Consider the following 18192-nt stretch of genomic DNA (forward strand, 5'->3'; position numbering starts at 1 on the left):
AAAGGAATTGTAATAATTATGTGATAACAGAAATGGTATTGGATCTGTAAGAACAATGATTTGACTTTCTGTTTTAAATAATAAAAGTTTAAAAACACTTTAAAAAAAAGAAGCGTTGGTAATCTCCTGGACCCAGCTCTGTGTCACCTCCCTGCTGGCCGAGACCAGCCTGGAGGGACACGGGTCCAACAAACAGGTGGCAGAACTCACAACTCCAATGGCCTTCTCCACTTAATCAGGTGTCACCAGGTCAAACTCGCTCCAAACAGGTGGACCAAGACGAGACCCTGTCACCTCAACTGACTCGTTGTTAGCCGACTCTGCATTCCAATTGGAGTCAAGACCAGTCCGGATCTGAGCAATTTTATCTGTGAAAAACGTGTTAAATGCCTCAGCACTACCCTGCAAGGGCTCACCAACTCCCCCCTGATTAAGGAGGGAGCGAGTCACCCTAAACAGGGCGGCTGGGCGGGATTCCGCAGATGCAATCAGGTCGACATTGTAGGCACGCCTTGTCGACCTGATCGCCACTTTGTAAATCTTAATATGAGCTTTTACAAGTGTTCGGTCAGATTCGGATCTAGTTTTCCTCCAATGCTTCTCTAGACTTCTCTTCTGGCGTTTCATTCCCCGGAGCTCCTCGGTGAACCAAGGAGAACTCCAGGGTCTGTTGCCAGAGACAGGTCGCAAAGGCGCAATTTGGTCTAGAGCCTCGGTCGCAGCCGTATTCCAGGCTGCAGCAAGAGACTCTGCCGAACTGTGTACAAGTGAATCCAGCAGAACCCCAAGCACCCTTTGAAAACTTTCTGGATCAATCAGGCGTCTCTGGGGCGGAATCTCCTAATCAGTTCCGCCTCCCTGTGGGGGAGGACTGGAGTCTTAAAATCAAGCCGCAATAGAAAACGATCTGACCATGACAAAGGCAACATCTCTAAGCCCCTTAATATCAGATCATTACTCAACTGCCCCAAGAGGATTACCATGTCGAGAGTGTGCCCCCTCTCATGGCTTGGGTCAGGTCCATGGTTGCCATGGTGGCCATGAACTTCTGCGCCAACCCAGAGGATTCACAGAGCGACGGGCAGATTAAAATCCCCCAAGACAATAAGTCTGGGGGACTCCACCGGCAGCCTGGCTACCTCCTTGGGTAGCGCAGGCAGTACTATTGACACGCAGCTGGGAGACTGGGCCCAGCCAGGTCTCAGTTACACATGCCAGATCCTGGATGAGGGGAGCTTTATTTATAGCAGATCTGGCATTAAGCAGCAACAGGCTGCGCCCAGGGTCCAGATTTCGCTTGTCACCAGTTCCCCGGGTTGAGTCCATGGGGCTGGAACAAGGGACCGCTTTCAAGCAGTGGTCCCTTTTCCCCCGGGAGTGGCCTACCCCACGTCTCCCGCCATATCTGCCTCTCCCCTGCAAGATCGGAATATTTCAGCTCTCATCCACTCCAGATATAGCCCCCCCCTCCTCCTGCTCTCAGGTCGCCAGGCAAACTGTATATTGGAGATGGTGACCCTTTGAAAGCTATATGCAACAAAATTTCATTTTAAAGTATGCCAAGTAGTGTACATTTAATGTGACAATAAAGTTTTTTTTTAATAAGGTGGGACGGAAATTGTGAGATTGCTGTACAGTTTTATGATGGGAAATTGGGAGGGGAATTGACAATTGAAGAAGAGAGCAGTCCAGAATCCAATTTGTGCTGGTGCCCTGGCATCCTCAAGACTGTTGGCTGAGTGGGCTATGCTATGGACTATGGGGGGGAGCCCTAGGGAAATTGGAATTTTGGTTCTGTATTGCTGCATGGGAATTTCAGATTACACTTGACTCTACTACAATCAGTATTCCTTAGTAAAAGTGTCTTTCCCTTTAAATGGAGTCGAGAGTTTTACTTCCTTAAGGGATCAAACTGGAGCAGGTCTGACATTAAGCGGAATCTGCAATTTTGGTCAACCTGGAGAAGACATCACCTCTAACATGGGGACTGTGCACACAATGTCAGCTCAAGGGTGTGATCAGGAGATTGAATGCTGTGGGGAGGCTTCATCTAAGCTCCTTCTTGGGCTGGATCTCTCCAAATGGTGATCCCTGGGTATCAGAAGGTAGGAAGGACTGGAAGAGAAGCCCTTGGGAGTGACTTTCACCTGCAGGAGCTGTTGCAGTCCCCAGCAGAACAGAGGATGGAGATGGAAAAACTAGAGAAGGAGGAAGACAGGCAGAAAACAGGGTCAAGCTGATCAGATGATGGAATAAGCCAACAATTGACATGGGGAGCTTTCAAAAACCTCAAGGCAAAGAAACCACGGTTGAGAGGAGATAGTTCATTGCAAGGTGAGTCTGGCACAATAGGATGGGAGAGGTGAAGCAGCTTTGGCAAGCAGGAGGGAATAGGGTGAATGTTGCAGTGCCTTTGCAGTTGTTTGTAAGGCCAAATTAATAATTGATAAACTTAGTTTTTTTAAATCTAAAAATTATAATCTGATATGATTTTACAGCATTATAATAGAGTTCTGAGTTCCATAATTGCTTCATGGTAGCTTTTATAGTCTATGTCAGTGATGGCAAACCTTTTTTTCTTCGGTTGCCGAAATAGTGCACGCACATGCTATCGCTTGTACATGAATGCCCAGACCCATAATTCAAAGCTCCCCCACTTGTCCCACACCCTGCATATGTGTGTGCGCCCCTGTCCCCCTCACTCTCCCATTTCCTGATTTCCAGTGAGCCTGGTAGGCCCATTTTCGCCAATCCCAGGCTCCAAGGGCTTTCTTTGGAGCCTGCCATCAGGAGGGAGCCTCCTTCCTGCCATCCCGGAGGCCCTCTGGAGGCTGAAATCACCCTCCAAGAGCCTCTGTGCGAGCCAAATATCAGGTGGCAGGCATGCGCATGCTTGTTGGAGCTGAACTAGGGCAACAGCTTGCATGCCGGCAGATATGCTCCACATGCCACCTGTGGCACGCATGCCATAGGTTCACCACACGGGTCTATGTTATTACTACAGTATTGTAGCTATTGCCTTTACAATTTAAAGACACAGATTGTTCTTAAATTATAGCTGTTAATTCCATAGTTGATTTTGTAACCTACAATTGATTCTGTAGCCCCAAATTAACAAACAATAATAGCCACTTTTAGTTGGTCAAAAACTGAAAGAGTCATTTCATTAAACCAAGTTAAATGATGCCTGGTCTGTGCATGAAGCACATTAATAGTTAGTATTTTATAAAATGCAACTTGGTACTAATTCAATATAATTAAAAGGAAATATAAATTACACACAGACACACATACACACACTTACCAAATAATTAATAACATAAAATCTGTCATATTCTTGGTTTTTAGCATTGATCTTACGATGTTGCTTTTTCCTCATGTGGTCCTTGAGTTTGTTCTTGTCCCCAAATGTTTTTTCACAGTATAAACATTGGAAACTAAGAGTTAGCAAAAGAAAAACGAAATTATTATAGTACTATCAATTAGCAAAATTACTTGTGATGCTAACCAAACTGGTTCATTTTTAAATACTGTATGTAAGACACTCTTTATAAGCATCAGAAAGACATTTAAAAAAAACTTTTGTTATCATTCAAGCAACCTCTGCAGCATAAAAAATCAACTCAGTTCAATTGTGAAACTGGACAGGCAGCTTAATGTAATAGTTAAGGTGTTAGCCTATAAACCAGGAGATTGAATCCTAATCCCACTTTAGGTATGAAAAAACAGCTGTGTGACTTTGAGACAATAACTCTCTCTCTCTTAGCCCAACTCACAGGCTGTTATAGGGGAAAATCAGAAGGAAACAATATTGGTATTTTTATGCCATGAGCTGCATATGAAAAAAAGACGGAATTTTTTAAAAATCTAAAAACAAAAATTAAAGTGCCCAGAATCTAGGTTCAAATATCATTTATTCATAACTAAATCACAACAACATGACTTATTTTATAATTAAGCCACAGCAATGTTAAAAGCTTCCCAAATCCTTCCATGATTAAATAGATGTCAGGTAAATCAGTAATAGACAGTTCCAGAAAAGATACAACATTCAGAACAGCAGTAATTAATTTTTTTTATTTATTAAAAAAGGGAAGAAAAAATATAAAGTAAATATATAAATTTAAAACATTTTTTTTTGTTTTAGGAATCAAATGTAAATATTGATCTATGTGTAGGGGTTGTTTTTGTAAACTTCAATATTAAGGCTTCTGTCTTCCTTGATGTGTAATGCACAGTTCAGAAAGGCTAACTGGTTTCCTTAACACCTTCCCATGTAAATTTGATGTATTTTTCCACAGAGTTTATATGTTTGGTGAATGCTTCCTATGCCATGGGCCATTTATGTTAAAACTGAACAGCGCTCTCTCAACAGAGGGGGAGGGATATAACATTATCTCTCGTCTACAACAGTCCTTTCAATAGTTCCCAGAATACTGACAATAGATAAACCTCCAGGTGGCCTTGACAACTCACTAAAAGAATGCAAATGACCAACTTTCTGCCAGTACAAATGCTATTTCCCACTATGCAATCAGAGCTGAAGAAGCTTCTTGGGCGAGAAGTAAAATATCTTTAAACAAAAACCAGAAAGTCCAATTGCCTCTTGAAAAAGCACCTTTGGGACAATCATGACAGAATGACTGAGAATCTCCCTAGACAAAACTACTGTAATATTACATACCCGTTATGTAGCAGATACTTTAATTCAGTGGTTCCCAGATTTTTTCCTTCATTCTCAAACTTTTCTATCAGAAGATCTTTTTTACCCAATATTAACAAATAATTTTTAATTAATTGAAATGTCCTGGGTGTCAGGGTTCCAAGTAACATACCAATAGTAAGCAAAACTCCAAGGCAGATAAATTCCTCAAATAATAACTTTATGGATACATCATATTGGCACAGGCTGGTGAAAACTGACTCTAGCTATTCCTGTGGTTTTCACTTAATGAAAAGTTTTTCATATTCTCAAAACAATCATTCACATGGTACAATCAGGATACTGTCCAATTGCTGGGTGACTCCAGTCCCCTCCTTCCAAGCAACTGCAGGAACTTTATTTATTTATTTGCTTACTTACTTACTTACTTACTTACTTACTTACTTACTGTTCTGTCTGGGTCACTCCGGAAGCCAATACCAACCCAAAAAGAGAAGCCAGACACACCGGTAAAAGGCAAAGGCAGTTTATAAAATTCAAGAAAAACACAGGAAAATGCTGTATCTTCAAATGTATCCACGAAAGCAAAAGTCCATGCAGCAATACAGGATTCTTGCTGCCAAGCCGAGGCTGTAGATAGCAGACCTACACCTCCCACGGGTCTTCCAAACTGCTGGGCCACAAACCAGGAACAGAGACGCCGAGAACAAAGCAGGACACCATAACTCCAAACTGATAACACTCCACATGGCTTCAAGGGCTTGCCTGCCTTTTAAACCCTGCTGATGAGGACCGCACCCAAACCCAGCTGTTTCTAATTCAATGGTGATAATATTTCTTTAACTGCTCCTTTCTTTGCTCTGAACGTCTCTGTCGCATGTCAATGACAGCTTGTGCGTCATCCCCTAATGATTCCAAGCTACTGGCTGGGGAGAGCCCCCCCCCCCCCCCTGAGGCTCTCATGCTGTTCATCCTCATCCCATTCCTGGCTGTCCCCTCCCCCGTCCGACTGCTCAGCCCCCTCCTCTTCGCTGTCATCCTCCTCCGGGCATGGAGCCAGCAGAGACACAGTTGGTCCCTGAGCAGCCTCAGGCTGAACCACAACACTTACTTACTTACTTGATTTGATTTTTATGCTGCCCTTCTCCTTAGACTCAGGGCGGCTTACAACATGTTAGCAATAGCACTTTTTAACACAGCCAGCATATTGTCACCACAATCCAGGTCCTCATTTGACCCATCTCGGAAGGATGGAAGGCTGAGTCAACCTTGAGTCGGTGATGAGAGTCCCAAGAGAAAATATTTGGTTTGACTACAAACCCCAACTATCTCTATTCCCCTCTCCCTCTCCTCCAGTGTCTCAGTGCTGAAGTCTCAAAATGGCCTCAGTCAGGCCAGCTTCACGGTTGACACTGGATGTTCTTGGGCTATCCTTTCCTATGTCACTTTTTCCTAATTTTGGACAATTTACCCAGATTTCCGAAGCACTGTTTTAATTCTTGGCCACATACAAATAGGTACCTGTCAATTTTTTTCTGAAGAACATCCAAAAACTCCTTAAAGTTCACAATGTTATCTGGCAATCCAATGTTGAATGCATGATCTTTTGCCATGTGATTTACAAGGATGGACCTACAAAATAAAAGAAACAAAATACAGGTGTTTCTTTTTTTCCTTCAACCTATATTTTAGGGCACTATTAAATATACTCAAATGAAAACCAAAATGCTTGGAATTAAGCTAGAATGAAGGTAGTTTATTTTTTTACTTAGATTTCCAATTTCACAGTAAATAGCCATGCAGAGATCAGTAATATCCAAAGCAACTCTTAATATCCAGAAATTCACAAATGCTACTTGAAATACTTTCAATGAGTGACTAGATAACTGCAGTGATTATTTTACTGATAAAATTTATGCTTAACCAAAGAAAAATGTGTATTTCAAACCAATAAAGCTATTACTGAATAACTTCATGGAAATCTTTTTCTTTTTCTAGCAGCAAAGAATTATGACACATGTATTTCCAAATTATTTCCTTCTCATAGCAACATATCACAACATCATCTGCATCTTTAAAACCAAAACCAATTATTGATTTTGATCAATATTGTAATTATGCATCATGGATACCATTTCAGACTGCAGCAGAGGAGGGTGGGCAATATATTTCATACTTCATTAGAATGGGAACACTGGTGGCAAACAAACACAAGCACATATATTTATTTAAAGCGTGGGAGGGGTGTGGTCAATCGCCACGGCAACATGGCATTCCTGGAGCTCCTGCGGGAGAATGCCAAATCCCCGCTGTTTGGGGGTGCTGATTTGGATTTGAATCAGCCCAGAATCTCCCTGAAGGAGACGTGAAGGGGACTTGGCCGGGGCCCATTTTAAGGTCGGCATAACCCACAGAGAACTAGTCTGGAGCCTCCACCAGCAGTGATGTGATGGCAGCTAGCCGCCATTAACCACATCGACTATGGAACGGAATGATTGGATCGAAGAGATGGAAGTCATCCATGAAGAAAGGGAATGTTAAATGTTGTGCTGGAGGACGAGGAGACAGAGAATTGACGGTCATGATGAGCATTTTCATATAAAGGAAGGAAATCTTTTTCTAAACTGTTTTTTGGATTAATGAAAAAATATACAGAGAAGCTGGGGTAAGTGGCTAATTAGATACCGGAACTGTTTAATTTGCACTGAATTGAAGTAAAAAGCTTGTGAGTAAAACCCATGTCAGAAGAGCATTTTTGGACTATAAGGCGGTGATTAAAAAAACCTTTTAAAAATTGAAACTTTTAATTTTAACCTTATTTAATCTTATTTGAACTTAAAAGTGAAATATCGGGGGAAGTAAAATAAATCTGAGGATTGTGTGGTGCTGCCATCTGTTGGTAGAGGCTATATTTGTGAGTAAGTGTCTGAGTTGAAATGTTATGTTTATCCAGATGTGACTTTCAAGAAATAAGTTATTTGGACTAGGTAGACCTGTTGTAGCCTTTTGTACTAAAAAAAGGTGATAAAGAAGAATTATATTTTAACATTAGAAAAAAATGGGGACTATTATTATTATTATTATTATTATTAATTAGATTTGTATGCCATCCCTCTCCAAAGATTTGGGGTGGCTCACAACAATAAAAACAGTACAAATCCAATAATTAAAAACAGTTTAAAACCCCTTAATGTAAAAACAATCATACGTCTCACACAACCCATACATAAAATGGAAACAGCCCAGGGGAATCAATTTCCCTATGCCTGACGACAGAGGTGGGTTTTAAGGAGTTTACAAAAGGCAAGGAGGCTGGGGGCAATCCTAATCTTTGGGGGGAGTTGATTCCAGAGGGTCAGGGCCGCAACAGAGAAGGCTCTTCCCCTGGGTCCTGCCAGACGATATTGTTTCGTCAACGGGACCTAGAGAAGGCCAACTCTGTGGGACCTAACCAGTCGCTGGGATTCGTGCAGCAGAAGGCGGTCGCGGAGATATTCCATATTGATACATGGAATACTTGAATAAGATTTCTCTAGGCTTTCAGGCTGTTTGAAGATTTAAAGCACCATACAGTCCTCAAATTCGGACAATAAAAGCCGTTCAGCATACAGAAGAGATGGAGGAAATAAGTGATTTTTTTAATGAGCTCTATAGATACATTAAGAAATTTTATGAAGCAATAAGATTTACAATAAGATTATGAAGCAATAAAATTACAGGAAGCTTTGGAGGGCAAGAGGTCATTGACAATTAATGTAACAAAATAGTTAAATACAGAGATCGCAAAGAAGACACAGCAGAACAAGATGAACAAGAGGCACAGAAGGAGATTTTTGGCTTTGGAAACAAAAACAATGATAAAATTAAGAATGGATAAACTAAGGGACATACTACATATTTTTGATGGTATATGGTTAAATAGTGATGTGGAGCAAGAGGAATTAAGGGATAAGCTTCTGAAAAGGGTTTGGTTAATGAAGATATTAATGCTCATGTCTCACACGAGGATTACATTAACATAAGCAGTAATAAAAGATGGAAAAGAGGTGAGCAGAGGCAGTGGATTTGGCTGACTCCAAAAAGAAAGGAAACCAAAGGGATGAGATTTGCAAAGATTGGGTATCTAAAGAGGAGAAGGGGGAGGAAGAAGAAAGAGGAAACAAAAAAGCTGTATAAAAAAAGGAGAAAGAAAGTTATTGGGTTAGATAAGAGAAAGGGGGATTTGAAAAAGGCTCATTGGATGTTGAATATTTTATAATAGTTCCTTTATAGTTATTGTTATTTTTGCATTTATATTTTAGTAGGAGTAGCAGATATAATAATTTTATAGGTAAACATAATGAAATGTATTAGATTTGATTTGTTCTTTACCGTCATGGTTTAGTTTATTAAGAGGGGTTAAAATATGCTTTATATTAAGATTAAAAGCAATAAAATATATTAATGGGATGGTAATAAGTGGTATAAATTTTCCAGGTTACATTTGTTTGTTTTCTATACTTATTAATAGACAAAATAAGGTTATATAAGGATTTTTAGTCATTTTTAAAACATGTATAAAGAGGGAAAGAGGCACTACAGCTTAATTTTTAAGATGTTAAATATATTGTTTTAAAATAATATTAATGATGAGTCTAATTAGAGGATAATTGGGCTTATCTGGATGACAAAATTAGAAAGAATAGAGTAACGGAGTGTGATTGATACCAAAATTAAATAGCTGAAATTTAAGAATTTGTATTTTGAATTTCTATAACTTACTAATTCAATACTATTGTTATTTTTGCATTTATATTTTAGTAGGAGTAGCAGATATAATAATTTTATAGGTAAACATAATGAAATGTATTAGATTTGATTTGTTCTTTACTGTCATGGTTTAGTTTATTAAGAGGGGTTAAAATATGCTTTATATTAAGATTAAAAGCAATAAAATATATTAATAGGATGGTAATAAGTGGTATAAATTTTCCAGGTTACATTTGTTTGTTTTCTATACTTATTAATAGACAAAATAAGGTTATATAAGGATTTTTAGTCATTTTTAAAACATGTATAAAGAGGGAAAGAGGCACTACAGCTTAATTTTTAAGATGTTAAATATATTGTTTTAAAATAATATTAATGATGAGTCTAATTAGAGGATAATTGGGCTTATCTGGATGACAAAATTAGAAAGAATAGAGTAACGGAGTGTGATTGATACCAAAATTAAATAGCTGAAATTTAAGAATTTGTATTTTGAATTTCTATAACTTACTAATTCAATACTATTTTATTCTAACAAAAATAGAAGATATATTGTTGTTGTATGTTGTTATGTGGAGAGAAAAAAATAAGATAATTTTCCCCCCAAAATATATTTATTTAAAGCAAAGACCTTACAAAAATAATACAGAAATCTATTTATTACTTGGAGCAATAATCACTCACTATGTAGATTCCACTCACAAAGTAGTACTACTATAATTCATTGCTTATTCAGATACAGCAAACCAAACATATCACCTCCCTTTTCCTTTCAGATCTCAGTTCAATAATTCCTATCTTGATAAAGTGCTGTTTGAAGTTCAGAGAATGGAAATAAAGATAACGACAGTGACTGTGTAAAAGAAACGGAGGCAGACAACTTGGATTGGAGAGGACTGATTTCGGATCTTAAACACAGAACTCATAGAGACACAGGCGAGAAACAGGAATGAAGAATATAAATGGAACTGAAGAAAAATCTTGGAGTGAAGAAACTTGTGAAGAGCTAAGGAATGTGTATGATTTGGCGAACAAAATTGGATAAGGTCTGGTGTGAGGAAGATTAATAGAAAGTAAAGTAGTGAAAAAACCAAGTGAAGGTGGGAGAAAGTAAGAGAAAGGTAAAGAAAAGGACCTGAGTGATTAAATTACTGTATTTTTCAGAATATAAGACACATCTTTTTCCTCCCTAAAAGAGGCTTAAAATTCAGGTGCGTCTTATGCTCTGAAGCTCCCCCCCAGCCTTAACTCTTACCTTGCAAGTTCTTTCATTGTTACTCTCTGCAAAGAATGTTTTCCAAGCCCTAAATCTTTGCAGGGGGGGTTTCATTACTCTAACTTGCTTCGAATAAGTTTCTTTCCAGCCCAAACCAGGTGCTAACAATGTTCCCAGCTCTTACCCACTTGCAAGCTCTTTCATTGTTACTCTCTGTGAAGAATGTTTTCCAAACCGTGTCTTTGTAGGGTTTTTTTCATTGCTCTAATTTGCTCCAAGTGTTTCTTTCCAGCCTTAACCAGGTGCTAACAGTTGTGAGTGATCCTTGTCCACCTCAGGTCATGCCTGATTCTGAAATAGATGAGCTAGGCCCCTCAGAGTACCCTGGGCTAGGGGGGCTGTCAAAGGAAGGTGAGAACGAGGGTGAGTCAGACAGTAACTGGGGAGAGGCTGAGGGGGCTGATGTGACAATGGGAAATTGATCTCTGTCAGACAGTGGGGAAGACATATTAGTGGAAAGTACTTGGGTTAACCTATGCTATAGAAGAATGGCTAGAAGGCGAGAGGAGATCCAAATTCACAGCCTTAGCTCTTTGAGGTGTGATGTCACTTCCAGGCAATATAAAGGAAGGTTTGTGGGAAATGGGGGCATGGACTTTCAACGTTTATTACATGGAAGAGACAAGAAACAGTGGTGTGCCTGAAAAGAAATCGTAAAAATCATGATGTCTGTCTCCAAATACATTCTGTGCTGGGTTCCTGTGTTAGCAAAAGTATTCGGTGAGCCTCTATGTTTTGATTCATGAGAAGGGAGTTATCTAGGAATGTGATAAGGATTGAGCTTGGCGTGCTTCCCAGACTCAGAGCCGAAGCTGGTTTCTTAATGAGAATTCTGCTTCATATGCTGCTTAAAACTCCGCATTGCGTTTCCGGTTTTGGCGTCAAGGCTGACACCAGGCAGCCTTCCGTTTCTCCGGGGTTGTCCTGGCATTTTGTGTGTCGCCGGCTTAACGGCGATCACTGACCTGGAGAGATGGTGATTTAATAGAGGAACTCCTTGTGTACCTGAGGGGGGTCGGCAGACCCATCGGGAAGCAGGGAAACCCTTTTTGCCAGCGCACGAAGAACCGATTAGCAGATCGGCCTGAAGCTGTGACGCTCCGACTCCATTAAGGAAGCTGTGAGAGGACGGCGGTGAAAGCTTTTGGAGTGAAATAAGTGAAGAGATTCCAATTGATCGATCATTGTTTGTGGATAATAGCAGATGAAAGACCCCATGTTGTGTGCTTTGTATTGTTAAGAAAGAGTGCCAAAACCCTTGAGACCAGCAGCGACTGCGATTCTGTTTAATTGGCTGATGGCGGCAGAGAACAAACAAGACTAGGCAGACCAAGCAGAGGTGTGAGTGAAAACCATATACCAACTGAACCTTTCTGCTGGATTCTGTTTGTGATTTTGCAGTGACAGATTGGAAACAACGTGTGATACACAACAGTTGGGAGAGAGAAAGTTTTTGGATGTCTTGATGGTAAGAGGAAGTTTTGGACAGATTTAAATGGATTAGAACGAACTGAGTCGGTGACAAGCTACAAAATCGGAGGTTTTTATATACAGTGATCCCCCGAGTTTCGCGATCTCGATTATTGCGAATCGCTATATCGCGATTTTTAAAGCAAATGTTACCATCTCGATCTTCGCGAAACGCTATATCGCGAATTTTTTAAAAAATTACTTAAAAATACGTGCGCGGTTTTTCCTGCCCGAACTGACCAAACTGACGTGTACCATTGCTGGTTGGCCGAAATCTCGGCCAATCAGCTTTGCCATTGTAATAAGTTTGCCCGGCAATGGTGATACAGCAAGATTTCAGCCAATCAGCGTTGTCGTTGCAAACATTTCGCCCGACAATGCTGATTGACAGAAATCTCGGCCAATCAGTGTTGTTTGCTCAGCGTGCTTTGCTTTGCAACTTTTGGAACTTTTTGAGCTGTTGGTCGGAGCTGTTGGTCGGAGCTGTTTCTTGCATCTGTTACTTGGATCTCTTTCTTCGATCTCTTGCTTGGAGCTGTTTGTGAAGACTTCTTGTAAGATGGCACCTAAACGTGGCATGCGGAGTGGAGTCGGGGACGCTAAAAAGAGCAGGAAGATGCTCACAATCAAGGAGAAAATTGAACTTTTGGACATGCTGAAAGCGGGACGTTCTAATGTAGATGTTGGTCGGCATTATGGGATCAACGAATCGACTGTGCGATACATCCGGAAAGACGAAAAGAAGATAAGGCAAACTTCTCAGATAACATTCAACAATGCTGCAAAAAGAATGGTGACGCCTAGAAACAAACGCCTTATGAAGATGGAAGCTGCTTTGTCTGTGTGGGTACAAGACTGCCGCAAAAAGAGCATTGCTTTGGATACGAACACTATACGAACCAAGGCGCAGCAATTGTACAACCGTCTTGAAGACACAGAAGGAGGCGATGCAGATGAGGGAAACCCAGGTGAGGGCTGGGGTTTTTTATTCTGTCATTATTTAAGTGCTTTTTAAGGAAGGAGGGAAGGAAGGAGGGAGGGAAGGAAGGAAGGAAGGAGGGAGGGATGGATGGAAGGAGTGATGGAAGGAAGGAGTGATGGAAGGAAGGAGGGAGGAATGGAAGGAGGGATGGAAGGAAGGAAGGAGGGATGGAAGGAGTGATGGAAGGAAGGAGTGATGGAAGGAAGGAAGGAGGGAGGAATGGAAGGAGGGAGGGATGGAGGGATGGAAGGAGTGATGGAAGGAGGGGAGGAGTGATGGAAGGAAGGAAGGAAGGAGGGAGGAATGGAAGGAGGGAGGGATGGAAGGAGGGATGGAAGGAGGGAGGGAGGGATGGAAGGAGTGATGGAAGGAGTGATGGAGGGATGGAAGGAGGGAGGGATGGAAGGAGGGAGGGAGGGATGGAAGGAGGGAGGAAGGGATGGAAGGAGGGAGGGATGGAAGGACTGTATGCTTTCATTCAAGTCACTTCTCTCTCCCTTTCCTGTCATTCTCTGTAGATGAAGGAGCTGGTGACTCTGAAGACCCCCAGCCATCAACATCTTCTGCTTCTTCAGCCCCAGCCACATTCACATCAAGCAAAGGGTGGTTTTACAAATTTCAATGGCGCTATGGCCTGAAGAGTGTGTCATTGCATGGAGAAGCTGCCTCAGCAGATACAGGTGCAGCCGAAAACTTTGTCCAGCGCACGTTTAAAGATCTAATTGCAGAAGGGGACTACCTTCCAGAACAGGTGTTCAACATGGACGAAACAGGCCTGTTCTGGAAGAGGATGCCTTCACGGACTTTCTTGATGCAAGATGAAGCCAAAGCCCCTGGCTTTAAGGCCATGAAAGATCGGGTGACTTTGATCATGTGTGGGAATGCAGCAGGCTTTTTGCTGAAGCCAGGGCTAATTTATAAGTCACGAAATCCAAGAGCCCTCAAGAACAGAAATAAGAATGCATTGCCAGTGTACTGGATGCATAATCCTAAAGCATGGATTACAAAACCCCTCACGCGGGACTGGTTTCATCAGTGCTTCATCCCACAGGTGCAGGTTTATTTGGCTGCCAAAGGACTCAATTTCAAAGTGCTTCTCCTAATGGACAATGCTGGAGGCCATGATGACCTGGCACATGAACATGATGGGGTGGAAGTCGAATTCTTGCCACCAAACACCACATCGCTTATCCAGCTTCAAATGTTTCTTTCCAGCCCTAACCAGCTGCTAATTATTTTCCCAGCTCTTACTGGCTTGCAAACTCTTTCATTGTTACTCTCTCCAAATAAGGTTTTTTAAAGCCCTAACTAGGGGATAAAATAATGTGCTGAAGCTGACCAGGCTAAGGATGCTAGCCAGATGAATATCTGGTAAGCAGATTCTTTTCCCTTTTTTTCCTCCCCCAAAACTAAGGTGCATCTTATACTCCGAAAAATATGGTAACTTAAATTAATAATTTTAAAATGTTACATATAGACTTATTTATTTATTTATTAGATTTGTATTCCGCCCCTCTCCAAGGACTCAGAGCGTCTTCCAACAAACAATACAGTCTACAAATCCAATATTAAAAACCAGAGCACATTAATTATTTATATTAACTGAATCATCTTATTTATCTATACCACTACCATCATATTGACAGTGCTATAGAATACCATATTAATTAATTATTTATATTTATATGAATCAACTTACTTAATTATTTAATTACTCAATAAGAATTAATTACAATTTGTACAGTGGTACCCCTACTTACAAACTTAATTCATTCCGTGACCAGGTTCTTAAATAGAAAAGTTTGTAAGAAGAAGCAATTTTCCCCATAGGAATCAATGTAAAAGCAAATAATGTGTGTGATTGGGGAAACCACAGGAAGGGTGGAGGCCCTGTTTGATCCCAGGAAATTCCTAGAGACCCCATGGAGGTTTCTCCCTGCCTTTTCTGGCCCTGTTCCCTCCCAAGAGATTCCTAGAGAGGCCCCATGGGCACTTCTCCCTGCTTTTTCCAGTTACAGTTTCGGCGGCTCGGGTTTGTAAGTGAAAAATGGTTCTTGAGAAGAGGCAAAAGTCTTGAACACCCGGTTCCTATCTAGAAAAGTAGAGGCGTTCTTAGGTAGAGGTACCACTAAAATGGGGGGGGGGGGAATCCCACAACTCCTTCCTTGGCTGGTCACTGTCCTGTAGATAACATTGTAGAAGAGAAAGTGAGCGCTAGTATGAACGCGCAAAATATGCAGGCCACATTAACATGGATACAAGAAACCATGCTCAAACTGCAGGAATCTATTGATAAACATTACACAGATATGAGAGGAAATATGGGAGAAATGAAAGGGGATATAAAAAAAGGTAGAAAACAGAATGGAATAATTAGATGACAGAATGGGAACAATCCAGAAAGCATTAACAACTAATGAAAAGAGAATGAAGACTATAGACTATGAAGGGGGGAAAAAAACCCAGACCAGAGGTTGGAAGGAGATGAGAATAGAGTAGAGATGGTGAACAGGAACCTTGAGGAAGCTATCTCTCATCTGGAGATTGATAAAGTGGCATTTGTTAAGGTTCCAGAATATACGGATGAGAACCTCCCAGGAAAAATGGCAGAAATAATATCTGGAGTAAGAAACAGGACCAAACAAGAACTATTAAATAAATGAGGTCTACAGGCTATACACCAATTATGCTTGTAGACACAAACTGCCCGGGAGGTACATAAAAGGTTATAAAACGAGAGATGAAATATACAATACCTCAAGGGATAATGCACCTTCCTACAAAAGAATAGAAATGATCATTCATAAGACAGATCTCTCAGAGAATAAGGGATAAAAGCATACAACATTCTGTTCTCACAATTGATATGACAAAAGGTAACATTTAGATGGTTAATACCCGAGGGCTTATTGATTTCATTGCCAGGGAAAAGAATTAGAATATCCTCCGTTAATGAAGCAAGGGACTTCTACAAAAATTACATTAGAGGGGAGGAAGGACAAGATGATAAAGATGAGGGAGAAAAAGGTAGTCAGGAGGAACAAAACTCAGAACACAAAATGACAGTACAGGAGAGGAGGGAGAAAGATAGTAGATAAATATGAAAGGGAAGGTGCAAGAATGAGAGCAAAAAGGGGAAAGGAAGTTCAAAGGATTGTGTACAAAAGGGATGAAGGATAAATAAACTTGATTTCAATTAACATAAATCCCCTATAAAAAGAAAGAAAATACTATTTAGACTTTTTAAAATCCACACATTACTTGTCTCCAGGAAGTCCATATTCAAAGAGAACAAAACACTATCTTGGAATACTTAAAATTAGATACACTATATTCATCCCTTGCAACAATTAAAAAAAGAGGGGTGGCAGTGTACATAAAAAAACGGTTAAGCCCAAAACTTATATACACTGATGAAGATGGTAGTGAATTAATAGTTGAAATAAATTTGGGTTATAGAAAAATATTACTTGTGGTAATTTATGCTCCTAACTTTAACCAGAAAACCTTTCATTCCAAACTATTCAAAAAACAGACCGAATTGCAATGGGAAAATATTTGTATAATTGAAGATTACAACAGTAGTAGACAAAATAAAAGATTACAAAATAAGAAAAAGATAAGGTGAAAAATACCAGGATTATTTGATGAAATTGTTCTATTCTGGGCTTATTCAGATTGAAACAAGAGGCGAAAACCCACATTTTAAGCTTTGAATTACAATTAGTCAATTTCTGTATGTTCATTGAAATAGATTTACAAAACTGCAGAATTATCAGATAGGCTTCTGGGCAAGATGCCAGAGTCAGAGTCAGAGCTAATTGCATTGCAGCAAGATAAACCAGGCGTGAGTCATAAGTAATACAATCAGCTCACCACATTCTAGCAAGACAGGCAGCTTCTAGAATATGAGTTTTGCAGAGCAGAAATCAGGTATTTCGGGGAACATTTCTGGAACCCTAGATCTCTTGCAGCATCCATGAAAGCAACATTAAAACTCCACCCAGAATTACCCAGAAGGCCTGGCTTGTATACCTACTGGGACTGGTCAGCAAACCCCTAGAGTTAAAACTACAAACTACTTCCTTTTGCCATATGTGTTGTTAACTTCTTTGTAATTTCCTGAATCAAGCATCTAAGAGTTGCTCATTATCACTAATGTCCCCTATGGTGGTCCCTCAGGTTCATCCAGGTCTATTTCTCCTTCACTCTCACTCTCTGCATCAGCTGGGAACACCACTGGCCCAGCGTACCCAGATGGGCCTGGCTCATCCTCCTCAGAATCTATCATTATCAGAGGTGGACGAGGAACACTCACAACAGAAATTAGGAAAGAATTCAATTTGGTGGATGGATGGCAACATTTAAATCCAGGGGACAGGCAATATACATTTTTTTCCACCCACACAAAACTGGTCTAGGCAGGGCCGCCATCAGGAATTTTGGGGCCCCATACAGCCTAAGTGCCTCCCCCCGCCATTTTAAAACTACTGCCCCCCCAAATCCCGTGCCATGCCCACCATGGCCACACACCCTGGGCAAGCCCTCCCCCGGCCCTCTGAGGTCAAACACAGCCCTGATGTGGCCCTCAATGAAATTGAGTTTGACACCCCTGGCCTAAAGGCTAAATCCTATGAACAAGGGCTAAGAGAACGAGTATGTTTAGCTCAACAAATAGAAAACTGAGGGGGAATATAATAGTAGTTTCCCAATCCTTAAAGGGCTGCCACAGAGCAGATGGCATCTATTTATTCTCCATGCCACCTGAAGGTAGTACAAGAAGCAATGGGCGGAACCTCACCAAGAGGAAATGCAATCTGGAAATAAGGAAAAACTTGGGACTGGGCGGCATAGAAATAAATAAATAAATAAATAAATAAATCCCTTCTTTTTTATTAAAAGAAATTAATTTTAAAAAACCAAAATCCATTAATATTAAAACTAAAACAACCAGCAAAACTATTAATAAAAACAGGTGAGGGCTGGGTTTTTTTCTGTTATTATTTAAGTGCTTTTACCATATGCTTTAAATCAAGTCACTTCTCTCTCTGT

The 18192-nt window shown here is 40.5% G+C and overlaps 1 protein-coding gene across 2 annotated transcripts in view; it reads right to left on the reverse strand.

Annotated features, from left to right (window-relative positions):
• The window catches only part of ZNF277 (zinc finger protein 277), a 306252-nt gene that overhangs the window by 123935 nt on the left and 164125 nt on the right, over window positions 1-18192 (reverse strand). For both annotated transcript variants that reach the window (XR_011559472.1, XM_070755514.1), the window contains exons 6-7: window positions 6185-6295; window positions 3305-3437 (exon numbers count right to left, since the gene is read on the reverse strand). Coding sequence is in view for 1 of the 2 variants with exons in the window: in XM_070755514.1 (XP_070611615.1) it covers window positions 3305-3437; window positions 6185-6295 (244 nt within the window). In the remaining variant the exon portion in view is untranslated. The remainder of the gene's footprint in view (window positions 1-3304; window positions 3438-6184; window positions 6296-18192) is intronic.

The sequence above is a fragment of the Erythrolamprus reginae genome, chromosome 6, assembly GCF_031021105.1.
Source record: "Erythrolamprus reginae isolate rEryReg1 chromosome 6, rEryReg1.hap1, whole genome shotgun sequence".
NCBI lineage: Eukaryota > Metazoa > Chordata > Lepidosauria > Squamata > Dipsadidae > Erythrolamprus > Erythrolamprus reginae.